The sequence below is a fragment of the Aegilops tauschii genome, chromosome 7 (assembly GCF_002575655.3).
Source record: "Aegilops tauschii subsp. strangulata cultivar AL8/78 chromosome 7, Aet v6.0, whole genome shotgun sequence".
Taxonomy (NCBI): Eukaryota; Viridiplantae; Streptophyta; class Magnoliopsida; order Poales; family Poaceae; genus Aegilops; species Aegilops tauschii.
The window spans coordinates 608527397-608543134 of NC_053041.3; the positions used below are offsets into that span (position 1 = coordinate 608527397).

At 53.8% G+C, this 15738-nt stretch overlaps 1 protein-coding gene across 1 annotated transcript; it reads right to left on the reverse strand.

Moving 5' to 3' along the window:
• Nucleotides 1–4896: 4896 nt before the first annotated feature.
• Nucleotides 4897–8544, reverse strand: LOC109735704 (alpha-terpineol synthase, chloroplastic-like). Its single transcript, XM_020294909.4, has 4 exons — nt 8324–8544; nt 7080–7344; nt 5958–6691; nt 4897–5854 (listed from the first exon to the last, which is right to left on the reverse strand). Exons 1-4 carry the CDS (start codon nt 8465–8467, stop codon nt 5273–5275), a joined length of 1725 nt encoding a protein of 574 aa, XP_020150498.3. The 5' UTR covers nt 8468–8544; the 3' UTR covers nt 4897–5272.
• Between the last annotated feature and the right edge of the window lie 7194 nt (nt 8545–15738).

The following is a 15738-nucleotide window of genomic DNA, read 5'->3' on the forward strand; positions in this document are numbered from 1 at the left end:
GGCGTGGTGGACTCCGAACTTGCCGGCGGGAGGGCTCCTCCATATTTAGATGTCTGTTTTAGTTTAGTTAGGGTTTGTGTCCTGTTCAGGAAGGCGAGGTGGCAATAGCTCCCTGATGATGGAATAATATTCTCCCCGCCTAGCTTCCATCTAGGCGGAGGGCATGTGGAGGTGTGTCTCGGGTGGATCTCGCGGGGTTTGGTGAGTATTTGCCTTCGGTGAATCTGCTTGAATCCGGTCTTTGTTTCTCTATGTTTATGTGTATATAGGTTGGATCTTTCCGATCTACGCATCTCTTCATCTGCGACGTTTGCTGTTCTAGTGTGCTAGTTCTATGGGTACATAGCACGACGACTACGCGACTGTCTACTACAACAAGTTTTGGCCAGCTTCAGTGAGGAAGGGGCGATGACATTGGCACACCTTCCGCTTGCTCTTGTGCTTGTGGTTGTCACTGGGTAGTCTATAGACATGTATGTATTTTTTTGTCGATTCTGGTGTTCTTTGTACTCCGATGATTGTTGATGAATACATCAGAAATTTTTCCGCAAAAGAAAGAAGAAGAAGAAGAGAAATGGAGGAATATACTTGTTTCATTTCCAATTCGATATCCGTTATGAGTGTCACACGAGCTGTAGTATATCGCTATCTTGGTTTTGGACTCCAAGGTCGTCTCGCCACTTAAACTGGGCCGCCACTCACACTTTTGGGTGTCCTCTTGCGCTTGGTGCCGCCACCCAACTATAGTGTTTCGGCCTGTTGTCGCCCCCTTGCCGGTATTAGAACTCTAGGTTTGGACTTGAGTAGGTTGAAAAAAGGCATACAACCTTGGCAAGAACGATGTCTAGCATAATATATGATCCGTTGTACCGTAACACTGATAGCAGGGGCGGACGCACACTATGGCAAGTGGGATAGCAGGACCACATTCAAGTTTTTGTCCTACCTATACATCTCCTATAGCAGCACACCAAGGCCCCCAGTGCTCCCACTCCATTTGAGTAAGCTTGAAAAGAAGGCCAGATAAAAATACCAAAGGCCATTTCTGAGCAGCTGCTTACGTGTCCCTGAATCTACTCGATTCAAAAAGTAACTTGAGCGATTTCCACCAAATAGAAATAAAAACATCGATTAAGCGCGAGCCGAAACGACACCGGTTTAGACTTTGGATTGGATGTCGATTCAAGCTTTTGGGAATTGGACTTTAATTACCCAAGGAAATGAATCGTGAGTTTTGCCACAACTTGCTGTGATGATTGGGTTACTCGCCCTCGGTAGCTCGGCCACACGCCAGTCACCCAGTCCGGAGTATGTCGTGCGCCCGGTGCCCGGTGCGCCGCCCGCAGCTGACCGGACTAGCTACGCATATCAGTGGTCGGCACTAGGGTCTGCAGGTCTGCATCAGTCTCATCCCCAACAGGCTAACTCCAGAGCTAGGTTTGTTTGACTTTAGTTGATCCATTTATGATATGATCTTTATTCATTTGGATTCCTGGTAGTTCATGTCAAATAAAATGCAAACATGCAGTTCGTAATAGCGTAGTACTACCAGGGTTTTGGCTACCGAATCTAAAAAAACAAGGGGGAGCGGGAAACGTGGTTACCACGGTTACCGAAATATTTTATGCGGATACCGTTCAAAATTTTAAAATGGCCTTCAAATTCAAATTTATTTGAGCTTGGTATACATACATGTTATACTCATATTAGACCCCTAGTGTGGCAGTGGTTGTCTTGCCTGTCATTGAATGCCGAGGTGCCGACTTCAAACCCTGGTTGGGCTGATTATTATTTACAACACAATATATAGTTTTATGCTCAAAGACTGTGAAAAGAAATTACGACCCCTTGGATTCAAACGAGAGACTTAAAGCGTAGCATACTTTGAACGGCCGTACTTGCCAGCAAACCATCGTTGCTTGCATTTTATACAAGAGTTTCAGCTTTGGTTATCTATTAAAAAATTGGAATTTTATTGTTAATACACAAAGTACTAAGGGCCCACAAGTGTCAGCAACATTGCCCACAAATATCCCGCAAAGCGCATACCCACCCGCCATGACACTACTAAGGTCAAAGTCTCACTCGTGGTTGATCTCGCACGAAGAGGATGATCATTGGGCCTTGTAGAATCTCTTTATTCCTTCATAACACTTGAAGGCTCTGAAGTGCCTCCTAACTATCTAGGAAGCGCACATCATACCAAATTCACAAGCAAATCAAAGTCACATGGATGAACTTATCAAAATACCTCCGATCAAACATCTTGAAAAACCCATAGGATCTCTCTCACAAAGATAGACTTGAAGCAAATAGATATGAAACACAAGAGATTAGTTCAATAAGAACTTGGCTAGGCCTACGGGGAAATGCTACGGGAAGTAATCTACAAACTGAGTTTGCAATGCTTAATTGGAAAACCGGGGCAGTGGGGCCCACCCTAGAAGCCGCGGCGGAGACGGATAAGTTAGAGGGAATAGCCAATAAGTTTCTTTCGTAATTAGCCCGTAAGTTTCCCATTTTTTATTCAATAAAGGGAGGAGTTTGTCCTTGAAACCCTGAAGGTCCTGCCCTCTAGGCTTTCACAAAGTGTCACAAAATGGATGGCAACTCGCTTATCTACTCAAGGGGTATGGGTACTATTTATATAGAAAGCAGAAATTGTACGTTACTCCGGTGAAGTAACTAATAATCAAAAGTTGTGGAAAATCCATGAGTAGTGCCGCAAATGTTCAAAAATTGAATGGTCGAAAGGGCAACACAATTCAGAGAAGGGCGCGATACTCGAAGGTACCAGACTGTCCTCTAAACAACTTATTATTTATTTTCCATTCCTTTCACTTTTTGCCTCTCCACTTTGTACCATATTTTGTTTATGAATGAAAATTACATTAGAACTATTGTTCTATGGTTTGTGTTTCAAAAAGAAAAAAAACAAAGGTAATTCATTTTCCCAGGAAAATAATATGCTCGGAAGTACCTTAGAAAACCACTCTCGGAGATAAAGGGTCGAGAGAGCATGTCTTAGAAGGAAGCGATGCAGAAATGACAAAATCACAGCTCAGAGTTATGTGGATTATTTGGACAAAAACTGAACCTGGGTGCACAGATCGAGGACGTGTTTTACAGATTTGCGATTTGTTGTTGCGCCCTCTCTCTCGCCTCTGCACTCGCCTTGCACTCGAGGAAAAAGAGGACTGGAGAAGGAAGAAGGACACGCAGACACAAGGACTTTCCCAGCGCACGAACGCCCCTCGAGCACGTACTCGATTTTCCTTGAGCACAAACTCAACACCCGGCTACATGGCTTACAACACAACTCCCCGGTTTCAACCATCACGCGGTCTACGGGATTTATACCCGGGCTGGCGCATGCACACGACTCAGCCCACCCCGCCCCACGCGCACGACCAGCATGCCCGGCCTCATGCGCCCACGACGCGCTCACCGCGGCCGCTTCCAACGCATTGCTAACCACCTAGCTAGATCACATGGCTGTACCACTACGCCACACACACACACGCTCGGGCACGCACACACACACCCGAGCCCGCCACGGTCGGACCCGACGCGGCCACCGCACGCACGCACGCGCACCGCGCCGTGGCTTATTTGCCCAACACTTCACCTCCTAAGCCACGGCGTTGCCGCACGACCTGCCGAAACGAGCCCTGCCTCGTCGGCGTCGTCTCGGCGCCATGGACTCCTCCGCTGCGTCTCCGGCACAAGCGCCTCCACGGTTGTCACGCCGAGCCGCCGCGACCTCTGCGCCACCACGCAGGTCCTTCGCGACCTCCTCATCTCCGCGACCGCCGTGCCCTTCGCGCGCACTCCCCATGTCACCGCGCTCCCGGCCCGCGCTCCCGCCACGCACGTACGCGATCTGCGCAACCAGGTCCAGCGCCTCGATGCGGTCAACTCCCGTGGTCCTGACGCGCCCGACGCGTCCAGTGCGCACCCATAACACACACCGGTCGCGCCCGGCTCGCCGCTGCGGCTTATTCGCCACGCTCCGCACGCCTCCAGCTCGCGCCATGATCGCGCTCCGACGCGATCAACGCGGCCGATCCGGCGTGTCCAGGAGCTCGGTCTTCTCTCCGCCGAGCCACGCCGCGCCACCGCAGCCTCTGAGCAACGACGCAGGTCCGCCGCGCTCCCCGCACGCACGGCATCACCGTGCTCCACCGCCGTACGGGACGAGCGCCATCGCCGGCGAGCTCCTCCGAACCCGATGCTCTGATGCCAATTGTTGTTGCCGCCCTCTCTCTCGCCTCTGCACTCGCCTTGCACTCGAGGAAGAAGAGGACTGGAGGAGGAAGAAGGACACACAGACACAAGGACTTTCCCGGCGCACGAACGCCCCTCAAGCACGTACTCGATTTTCCTTGAGCACAAACTCAACACCCGGCTACATGGCTTAGAACCAAGGTTTTGGTTACCGAATGAGGCAATTTTACCGACGGGGACTGATAAATGTGGTTACCACGGTTACCGAGAAATACCGAGAATATTTCGAGCGAATTTTATAGTTGAATTATGAATTCAAATAAGTGAATGAACGAATATTCGAACTAGAGACCTCTCAAAACAGGAACTAGGTTGCTACCAACACGCCAGAACCAACTCTCATGACATTAATTAGAACCTACGTACTTAATTGTAAATCGAGTGTTTAAATTCAAAAATTTCAAAAAAATGGTATTTTTTGCTTGGTATGGTGATTTACCGAGGGGCACGGAAATACGCGGTAACCATGGGAAATCTTGAAATTTCGACCGGTAACCAAAACCTTGCTTAGAACACAACTCCCCGGTTTCAACCATCACGCGGTCTACGGAATTTATACCCGGGCTGGCGCATGCACACGACTCAGCCCACCCCGCCCCACGCGCATGACCTGCATGCCTGGCCGCATGCGCCCACGACGCGCTCACTGCGGCCGCTTCCAACGCATTGCTAACCACCTAGCTAGATCACATGGCTGTACCACTACGCCACACACACACGCTCGGGCACGCACACACACCCGAGCCCACCATGGTCGTACCCGACGCAGCCACCGCACGCACGCACGCGCACCGCGCCTGACCCGTCCGAGCCGTGGCTTATTTGCCCAACAGATTTTAATAAATTTGTGGACCAAACTGTACTTGTGTATGCCAAATGCAGAGACATCTTAGTCAGCTTATCAAGATTATTGTGATTCATGTGGCTCGCGTGACACATGCCCGTACGTCGTACCTGACGTCACATCACGATGAAAAGTTATGCTCTACCATGCGCCACAAATGTCCAGATCAAGAGGCGTGAAGAGCATGTCCTTGACCAATCGTTTCCGGCTGTCCTTGGGCGAGGTGATGCCGTCGCCGTCCTGATAGATGCATTGGATGGTCCTCGCCAGGTTGACGCAGACGCGGTTGGCGGCGCTCCCGGTCCCGGTGATGCTGCTCAAGGCGACCTCCCTGTTCACCTTCTTCCAAGTCTCGGCAATGGCGTCCACCACCGCGGCCCGGGCGTCTTCCTTGCTGGCGCCACAGCCCATGCGGCAGGTGATGGCCGACGCCTCCTCGCCCCGCTCCGACTCGGCCTCGTAGGTCGCACAGTCGTTGCAGAGCCGAAAGATCATGGAACATAGCTCAACCAGCTTGGGGTACACCATGTCGTTGCCGTCGTCGTGATTGCGCAGCCATGAATCAATCTGCTCTTGCTGCTGGAGCATGGTGAAAGCGTGGAGCAGCAGCAGAGGCCCCGTGGACGTCACCCACCCGTTCTCAAGGTACTCCTCCAAGCATGGCATCTGCCCCTCGTGCTGCCACTTGGCTTCTATCAGGAACGCCTTACACAGCTCATGCCACTGCATGCATGCATCCACATGCATGTTAATCCATCGATCCTCATAGGTATCCCAAACGAAAGAAGAAGAAGAAAATCAATGGATCTATCTCCTCTTGTCTTACTGCTTTCTTGTAGAGCGGGAGCACATCGTATCCTTTGCCCTTGGTCACACGATCTGCTGCCTCCGTCGATGTCGACCTGATGACCGAGTACATCGCCTTCATGTACTCCGGCAGCGCCGTCGACAAAGCATCGTCATCCCAGCTGCCGACAGCATCGGTGAAGGCAGCCAGCTCGTCGAACGTGCCATAGAGGTCGTAGACGTCGTCGAGGTGGACGATGAGGGAGCCCACCTTGGCCAGCACCTCGCGGCAGCTAGCCAGGGGGGGTTCCGGCGCAATGCACGCCGCGCAGAAGAAGCACTCCACGAGACGGTCCCTCGCGAACGGTAGCTTCACGCCCAACCCGGTCTCCTTCCACCATTTTGTGACCTCCACGAGCTCTGCTCCATGGACGGCCTGCACGAGGTTGAAGTCGACCACAGCCAGCTGAAGAACTGAAGGATCCATACTCAGGTGCTTCTCGTCGTTGTACCCGTGTTGTTGCAGCGACCATATCGCCTGCAGCCTGGGAACTCTCCATTGCAGTGGGAGGTCTATTTGTCTTTCCATGGAGATGAACATGGACGGCATCAGTTGTTCGAGTTTCTTGACGGCGAATGCTCTTGCTTCGTCGAGCATGGCCTCTCCTGGGAAGGCCAGGTAGGAAGCCTCATGGAGTGCAACGAATCCATCAATATCCTTGGGGTTGGCTGCTTTGAAATCACCATTCTCATCCCTGAATGCACTCAACATATCTACAAAAATAAACAAATTACAATCATTAGTAAGATAATCTACTCAAACTCTTAACTACAAAGATTTGGATGACGGTCTAATAAGTAGAATAATTAGTAATGCATAAGTGTTTTATATAATCTCTGTTTGATGAGGTTACTCTCCTATATATCCTTCTATCAACCTTGTAATGGATTCAAACATTTCCAATAGAGTGGTTTGGGAATTGGGTATATGACCCTATGCAGCGGAGCCTTGGGTTTGAATCAAAAGAAAACACTATATTATATTATCTACTCCCGCCATCCCACATAAATTGAAAAACGATCTTATATTATGGGACGGAGGAAGTATTATATATGCGCATGAAAAGGAAATAGAATAATTATTGGTGTTTCTTATCTTTACCTGTGGACGCAGAGATTCCATATCCTCTGAGCATTCTAAATAGCAGTGCTGTTGATGAGAGGTCATGCTTGAGTTGATGGTGTGCATCATGGACATGCATGGACATGAGGATGTTTCTGATCTCCTCCTCGAAATGGTACGCTACACCGAGACTTTGCAGTTGATCCATGATTATGAGCCTAGTAGCCAGCTCTTCTTCTTCCTCGAGCAGAAGCCGCCTCACTTTCTGCTTCAAGCTTGATTGGAGTGAGCTTTCCTTGCTATGCTGCACCACCAGTAGGTAGGTCAGTATCTAACTAGCTCCTTGCCTTTAAAAACTAGCTCCTTCATTTTTCAAATATGTTCCGAATACGTATATATGGTACTCCTACATCTTCATGCATGCATGGTAATTAAAAGGCACTTCGACGTAGTGCCTATTTGACATTTAGCTGCCCCAATAGCATCACGTCTCCTTGGATCTGTTGGTTGTAATTTGTTGTGATTGTAAGTACTTCCTTTTAAGAAACACAGTACATATGCCGATATGCGGACACTCACAACACACACACATACTCACCCATATGAATATAAGGGCACAATCAAACACAGCCTATCCCTATGATAACATTTTTAGAGACTGAGCCAGCAGGTCTAAAGGTTGACGAAGTCGTCACATACACATTATAACCGACAGGCATATCATGAGCCAGATGTGCCCTGTAGATTTCATGTTTTTTTTGTTCTACACGTTTTGGAGGCAACTGCCTCGGGTGATTGTTAGTGTTAGGTGGCAAGCAAAAAGACAAAAACTCCTTTTTCATTGTCATGGACACCTGAATTGTTTTGTTATTCTCGGGAATAATGAATTTTGTTTTGCTATTTCCATAATGTGTAGAAAGAAAAAAAAGAAGGAAAATATCTACTCATAAAGTAATTCTAACTTCTAGGTCGACCGAAAATAGTCAATTCTAAACGGGGAAAAAGACCTTCCACACCGCCTCCCTTTCTCCTCGGCCCTTGTACCACCATCTCCCTGGCCCTCACACGATGCCACCGTAGCCTCACAAGCAATGACGCGGCACCGATAAGCCTAACCTTCTTCAAAACCCCTGCTTCCTCCGTCTTCCCTGTCACCGAATCAAAGCCCCTCGCCCCTAATCCTAACCTTGCACCCACCCTCGGGCTCACCATTGCTTGACAATAAGAAGAATGGAGAAGAATGGGAGAAATTGGAAGAATAGCTGGGCTGATCGTGCATGCACCTCGTGGTCTTGTTGCGCCTGCTGCTGCATGGAGCAAATGGAGTCATAGTCCCAGGTTTTGAGCTGGTAGTCGGCCGGCCGCCGCTGCAACTCAGCCGACGGGAACCGATCCGCGTACATGGTTGCGTGAGCAGACGACGCCATTAGTTCTACCTAGCTCAGTGTACCTCAGGCTAGACAATGAGATGTGGTTTTCGTGATCTTCTCCGGTCTAATTGGATATGTGTTTGCCACACAAATGTAGGCTATTTATAGATGCACACTACTACTGTTACACCAAGGAGTTGTGTGGAGGGTCACAGGTACCGGCTAGCGTACGTCCAGCTCAAGATATCGTGTGTACAAACTCCATGAAACATGTGCAGCTAAACCACCCAATTAAAATATCTCCGCATAGGATGGCTAACATGGATAGTGATCGACCGCCGTGTGTGTGGTCTCTATTTGCTTTTCATCTTGGTTCTCGGTGATATACATAATTTATTTCTTAATGAACGAGCATCTGTTTTTTCCAATAAATAAGAAACTTAAAAAGTCAAAAATAAATTTATGTTACGTTTGCCTACTTGGTATCTTTTATAACTAAATAGGAGATCCCACATCTCGCAAAAAAAAAGGAGATCCCACTAAATTATGCCTAATATGTAAACGTGACATCTCAATTTGCAACTATGCTGGGAAAATGTACAATAGTTTCTGTTCTTTAATGCTACTTATATTCAATAAATATTTTCAAATACACTAACGAAATACAATAAATCATATGTATTTTCAGTTTCAGTTCATGTATTATTAATCTATATATAGATATTCTTGTCCATACAACGAAATCGCATTGAAATATATTACAACAAATTACCACAAAAATGCACGAGGTATGTTCAAACAATTAAAACCGTGGGCGATATCACATGTAGTGTGAATGGGATTGACATTAGAATCTTCCCAAAGATCTAGCTCGTCCATTGTCTCTTTTTTAGCAAAAGCTCCTTCGATCAAGAACAACTTTTTTTTTATCTAATCATAATCATAAAGATTTCATATGCGCACACTATGTCCAATCTGCCGTGGGAACACCGATCCTTTGGCAGCAGTGGGGTGGTTGCTGCCAATCCTAGTGACAAGTGGATGTTGTTGCCTCTCCCCCAGTCGTCTCGCACATATAGCTCATAGCAGTTGTGTACGGGCCAATTAAATCGTGGCACAAAATGGCTTGCTAGGGGCGACACATGGTTTCCGGGGCGCAGAGGCAACAGTGGCGTGAGTCGATGTGGAGGTTGCTGCTGGTGGCTTGGTGGTGCTTGGCTGATTTAAAGCTCTTATTCGCTCGCTGGCCTTCATGACCGCACGCCGCACGTCTAGGGGGTGTTGGGAGACGGCTAGGATTGTGTCCCATTCATGCCTTGGTAATCGGATCTGGACCAACCTAATCCGATGGTCGGCCTCCCCTGCAGCCTCCCAATCTTGATTCCCCGTCGATATTATGACCTGGAGGAGGGGTGCGTGATATGGCCACTTGAGTTCCGTGTGTCTGCTTCTTTTTTATGCAGATCTGTGAGCATGGGTATACGTGGTTGGGCGACCGATGGAGCCAGTGGTACTGGCTGATCGGTGGCGTTTCAAGTGACTTGGCCGCCGAGCTTCCTGTGATAGGCTATCCCCCCCCCCCCCCCCCCCCCCCCCACCTCCGCCGCCTCTTGACCTTGTGATGGATCTTCTCCAACGGGTATAAGTCGTCGGTGACGATCGCGATGTGCACCATATCGGCATTGGTGTTACCATGCTCGTTGTTGTCTGAGATGGAAGATCCGGTGTCCGAGCAAAAGCCAAACGTGTGAAGTTCATCCTAATATATGATTTATGTGTTGATCAGTACATTTCAGAAAAACTTCTTCTCTGGCAAGTTGGTGGTGGCAACACTTAGAGCATCTCCAGCCGTTGGCCCCCCAGGGGGCGCCTAAAATCGCCGCCTGGGGGTGAGCCGGCGCAAAAAATGGGCCTGGGGTGAGTTGGTCCCAGCCGCCGGCCCCAGGGCCGCCCCCTGGCGCGTTTAAAAATTAAAAATGTATAGCAAATTTCGGCACAGTTCGGCGAAGTTCGGCTAAACACGACAAATTTCGGCCAACTTGGGCATATATTTCGACAAAGTTCGCCGATTTTCATTACATAGCAAATATATAATAAACTAATCTAAAAGAAACTGGCTGAACACCGAGTAGTCGCCGTCGTCGCCGCCATCCTCGTCGTCGGCCTTCTCCTCCTTGACGCGGGCGCCCCTGCTGGACCCGGCGTCGCCATGGCGGACTGGTGGCGGCGGCGGCGCGTCGTCGTCGTCGCTGTCGTCGATGACGACGACTCCTCCTTCGTCGCAGCCCCGGCGGCGCTCCGAGAAGCGCTGCAGGGCGGCGCACTGGTGCTCCCTCGCCATCTTGAGGGAGTCCTGCCGTGCCCATTCAAGGGCCGCGTCGTCGTCGCGCTCGACCTCGCCGTGCTCCGGCTTCACGGCAGCGAGCCCCGGCTCTGCCTTTACCGGTGCGAGCCCCGGCTTCGTCTTTGGCTTGACGAAGCGCGGAGGAGGAGCCGACGAGGAGGCGCGCCGGCCGCCCTCGTTGATGACGATGCCGGCGCTGCGAGTGCGCCGGCCGAGCGGCGTCTCCGCCGCGGGCTCGGTATTGACGCCGAGTAGCGCCGGAGTGCCGAAGGAGTGCGAGGAAGAGCGCGAGGAGGAGGAAGAAGAGGAGGAGCCGAACCTCCTTGGCGCCCATGGCCTGTCGCGTCGGTGGTGCGCCGGGGCGGCCGCCCTCGCCGGGGGGTACGCCAATGGCGGGTCATTGCCGCCCTCGAGGTGCGTCAGCACGCCCTCGAGTGTGCGGCCGGGGACGCCCCACCACATGTGGCGCCCCTCGCTGTTCTTCAGGCCGCCGACCACCGGCGCGCCGTTGGAGGACGCCATCCGCTGCTGCTGACGGCGCTCGAAGTACGCCGCCCAAGCCGCGTGGTTGTCGGCGGCGTACTGGGGGAGGGAGAGTTGGGCGTCGGTGAGGGAGGCGCGCACGACGTCGACCTCGTCGGCGAAGTAGGAGGGTTTGGCCACGGTGTCGGGCAACGGGGGAATGGGGACTCCCCCGTTGCTGAGCCTCCAGCCCGTCGGCCCGCAGTGCATGTCCGGCGGCGCCGGGATGTTCGCCTGGAATAGGAGCCAGGACTCCTGTTCGCGGAGCGTGCGGCGGCCGAAGCCGTTGGCCGCCGCCTCGTCTCCGGGGAAACGCTCGGCCATCGGGGTGGGGAGGGAGAGGGAGGGGCTGGGCGGCGGCGCTCGGGAGAGGTATAGCTCGGCGGCGAGGGCTGGGCTGGTGTGGCCACAGGCGAGCGAGGCCACCGGCTTATATAGGCGCGCCGCGCCCGTGTGTACGCGTGCGAGGGAGGGAAGGCGTCGGCACGCCGTCCCGTGACGCGCCGCCCGTGAGGAATCAATGGCAAGGCTGACCGGCGGCGGTCAGCCTTGCCATTGATTCCCCACGGGAACCGAGGCGTTTGGGGAAGGCGAGGCGCGGTGTCGCTGACGCGGCTGGCCTGCGACTTTTTGGCGCCAAAACCACTCGCCCCGGCGCCCCCGGCCGCCGCCCAGCGCGCAGGGTTCGGCCTGGGTCCGCCGGCGCTGATTTCGGCCCAAGCCGGCGAAAATCGGGCTCCTAGGGGCGCGGCTGGGCCGTTTTTTCAGCGCTGGTGCGAAAAAATCGCCTAGGAAGGCCTTCCTGGGGCGCGGCTGGAGATGCTCTTAGGACTTCGCCTTTCATGGTTCTTGTCGAGTATCAGGTCTCAATTCAGGGCAAAAAACCCTAGGTGGAACATTCACTATTTATACCTAGAACTGGTAGTTTACGCTTCCTTGCCGAAGTCACTGTCTGGAGTTTGCTCGAACTTTCTCTCCTCGGTGAAAACCCATGATCTAACATTTATGGTTGGATCCGGAGACGACAGCGTTATACATTGTTGGGGAATCATGTCATAGCAATGGTCTTGTAAAAAGTGGTGGTAGTTGTCCAAGTTTTGTTGCAGTGTGTCGTTCGCCTCACCTTGACCTTTATGTTTTTTCTTCTTATTATTGTTTCCTTGTTGACTGTGTGCATCCAAGTGGTGCGTATGTTGGGTGCGCACTCTCCTAACATTCCCCACACCAGTGATTATCTCTCCTCAGTCGCGTCTTCCTCAAGGCGATAAGGGAGAGACTTTGTTCCCCGTTGTCCGATGTCGGCATCAAGCCCTTGAGTTCTCCCCTCCTAATCCCACCTCTCTAGTTGTGTGAGTGGCTGGGAAACCCACTACCCTCGATCTCGGCTTTTATATAGGTTAATGTTAGGGTTTCACGTCGGCGCGTCGTTGGTACTGGCGGCGGTTTTGGTCTGGCGATTAAGGTCACCTCGAGCCTCCCCATCTCAACACAGTCATCTATGGCAGCGACCATGACTTGGTGGCGTAAATTTATGTTGACCGTGCAAGTCAACAAGAGGTTAAAGTTTGTAGGGTTTTGCTAGTGCGATGACAGCTTCCCTTTGTAGTTGGGTCCTTCATCATTGTCTCCGTGACGTTGGTGCGGCCCCAAGTGATGGTGTGGGACATGTGAGAAATTATGGACGCTTGAATCTTGTATTTGGGTCTACAACTCTTTCAACGGCGGCAGCTTCATCTCGAGAGTGTTAGTCTGGCAGGGTTGTGACCTTGGTAACTTCTCGTTTGTGATCAACAAATGAGATTAATATGGCTCGTCAATGCTTGCCATGACGCGTTTTGCCCAGTCGGGAGGGAAGAAGGTGGCCGGCCCAAGGACTTTGATGTAAAAAAAATTATCATGGGTATTTGTATTGTGGATTCGGTTAATAGATTTTGTTAGAAGGGAGAGAGAGGGATTGTTGCGGAATATGATGGATGTATTATTGAGCCTCGAGGGCGAGTATATATGGAGTACAGGACTTGGAGGGCAAGACGCCTCTCCTAGAGATAAGGTAGGAATCCTAAACTACCAAATACATGTAACCCAAATATATCTATAACATCCCCCCGCAGTCGTAGCGGTAGCGTTGCGAACAACATGAGCGTCGCGGACGGTCAGACCGGAGAGAATAGCAGCCGACGGGCTGACATCCCCCCGCAGTCGTAGCGGGAGCGTCATGGACGGTGTCGCGTCGCGGATGCATTGACTGTAGAGGAAGCCGACGAGTTGCTCAAGCGGATGATTGCCCTTTGTGCCGATGTCGAAGTAGCCGAGAGCGTAGGGTGGTGTACCCGTGGTCGAGGTAGCCGTGCGAAGAATGCCGTGGTCGATGTCGAGTCGGGGTGGACGGTGTCGAGGAAGTCGCCGTGGAGCCGCGGGCGCAAGGGGGCGCCGAGTTAGCATGGGCGCAGTGGTGTCGAAGTAGGGGTGCGCCGGGAAGAAAATGCTATTGACGACGCGTCGCGGCGGGTTTGCCAGGCCCGGGGACACATCGTGGACGAAGGCACGCACTGGTGTTGCCAGCACCGGGCATGCGTAGACGGACGAAGACGAAGTTGACGAAGCGCCGACCAGGCTTGCCAGGCCCGGGGACACATCGTGGATGAAGGCACGCATCGGTGTTGCCTGCACCGGGCATGCGTAGACGAGGGACCTGCACGAGCTGTACACCATGTCGGAGAAGTCGGAGGGGCCAGCAGAGAATAACTCGACGACGATTGCGGCGTCCTTCGGCGCGGGGCCGATGTCACAAACGTTGGTCGGAGTAGACGAAGTGGTCGGGGTAGATGACGGCGACGCTGGCGACGGGCTGGTGCTTGGACGAAGACGAAGGGGGTGGACGGGCGGCGGCGGCGGCTATGAAGGTAGCGGCGGCGGCGGCCAAAGAAGAGCGGCGACGGCAGCCTGACGACGGCGGCGGCTAGGTTAGGAGTGCGGCGGCGATGCTCGAAGTAGGCGAAGAACCCTGACAGCGCGACGAAGACCGGCGCGGACAGTGGCGTTCCCGCGCCAAGGGAGACGGCGCGGCGCATACCATGGGAGGTCGACGCGCAGTGACGGCGGAGTGGAACGTGGGCCGCGGCACTACGGCCCGAAGGGGCGACGCAGCGGCGGCAGGCGGGTCGGGGCGACGGCAGGAAGACCTCGGGGCGGCGGCGGGGACCGCGGGCCGCGACGCTGCAGCCCGAAGGGGCGACGCAACGGCGGTTTGCGAGTCGGTGCAACCGCAGGGACGACGGCGGCGACCGCGTATCGCGGCACTACGCCCCGAAGGGGCGACGCAGCGGCGATGCACGAGTCGATGCAGCCGCGAGGAGAACCAGGGGGCGGCGGCACGGCGGCCCGACGGGGCGACGCAGCGGCATCCCGATGCTCGATCGGCGAGAGGCGCACGGTACTCGGGACGATCTTCACGGGACCTGCGGAGGCGCGCGTAACCGACAGGCCAGGTCGGTCGCGCGGCATAGATGAGGCGGATCGCGGCGGCGAGCGGGTGATCAAGCCGATCGGGCGCGAGGTCGGGGACGCCGCTCGATGGAGACGGGGTGGCGGCGGAGTCCGCGATGAGGCCGGCGACGACAAACGGCGTGGGACGTCGCGGACGAGCTTGTCTGTACCGGCACCCGCTGCCAAAGCAGCGCCGGCGCCCGGGCAGCGAGGCCCGAGCGACCAACGGAGCAACGGCGTCCGAGTTGAGGCAACCGACGAGCCTGACGTAGCCGTCCCGACACAGCCGAGAACGAGGCCTGCGAGGTAGACCGCCGGGCCGCCGTGCAGACGCGGCGAAGGGGGGTGACGTGGATCGATGAGCGGGCCGGCGCGCGAGCGACGGCTATGATTGGCCGTCGCATGGCGCGAGGCCGCCAGGTCGGGGTGATGCAGCTGTCCCGGTCGGAGCACGGTGGTGACGGCCGGCGCAGGGCGACGGGCGGACCGACGCGCGGACGGCGGCTGGCCCTAACGGGCCGCCTCGGCGCGCGTGGCCGCCGGGTCGGAGGAGAGGCCGGCTGGTCGCGCCGGGGTCGGAGTAGAGGCGCATGGGGGTCGACGGCGGCGGCGGGCGACGCAAACCGATCAAGAATAGATCGGAAAACCAAAAAGAAAAAACGACGATCAAAACGACCGGCGAGAGAGAGAAAACCCGGATCGAAGGATCGGGGAAAAGACTCTCTAGGGCAGCCGGCCAACACGGCCGGCGGACGAACCCTAGTTATGGGCGGCGCGGCCCCCGGCGGCGGTCATGAAGGCCGACCGCCCCAGGGGCGGCGCGCGGGTGCGGAAGCGGCTGCGGCTAGGGTTTAGAACCCGGAAACTGATACCATGTTAGAAGGGAGAGAGAGATTGTTGCGGAATATGATGGATGTATTATTGAGCCTCGAGGGCGAGTATATATTGAATACAAGACTTGAACGGCAAGACGCCT

Bases quoted from the DNA above. Each gene is read 5' to 3' on its own strand.
- LOC109735704 (XM_020294909.4), bottom strand. From the start codon at position 8,467: ATGGCGTCGTCTGCTCACGCAACCATGTACGCGGATCGGTTCCCGTCG. The intron at 7,345-8,323 runs GTGCATGCACGA...CTGGTGGTGCAG, and splicing joins AGGCGCAACAAGACCACGAG to CATAGCAAGGAAAGCTCACT. The intron at 5,855-5,957 runs GTAAGACAAGAG...GCATGCATGCAG, and splicing joins TCCCGCTCTACAAGAAAGCA to TGGCATGAGCTGTGTAAGGC.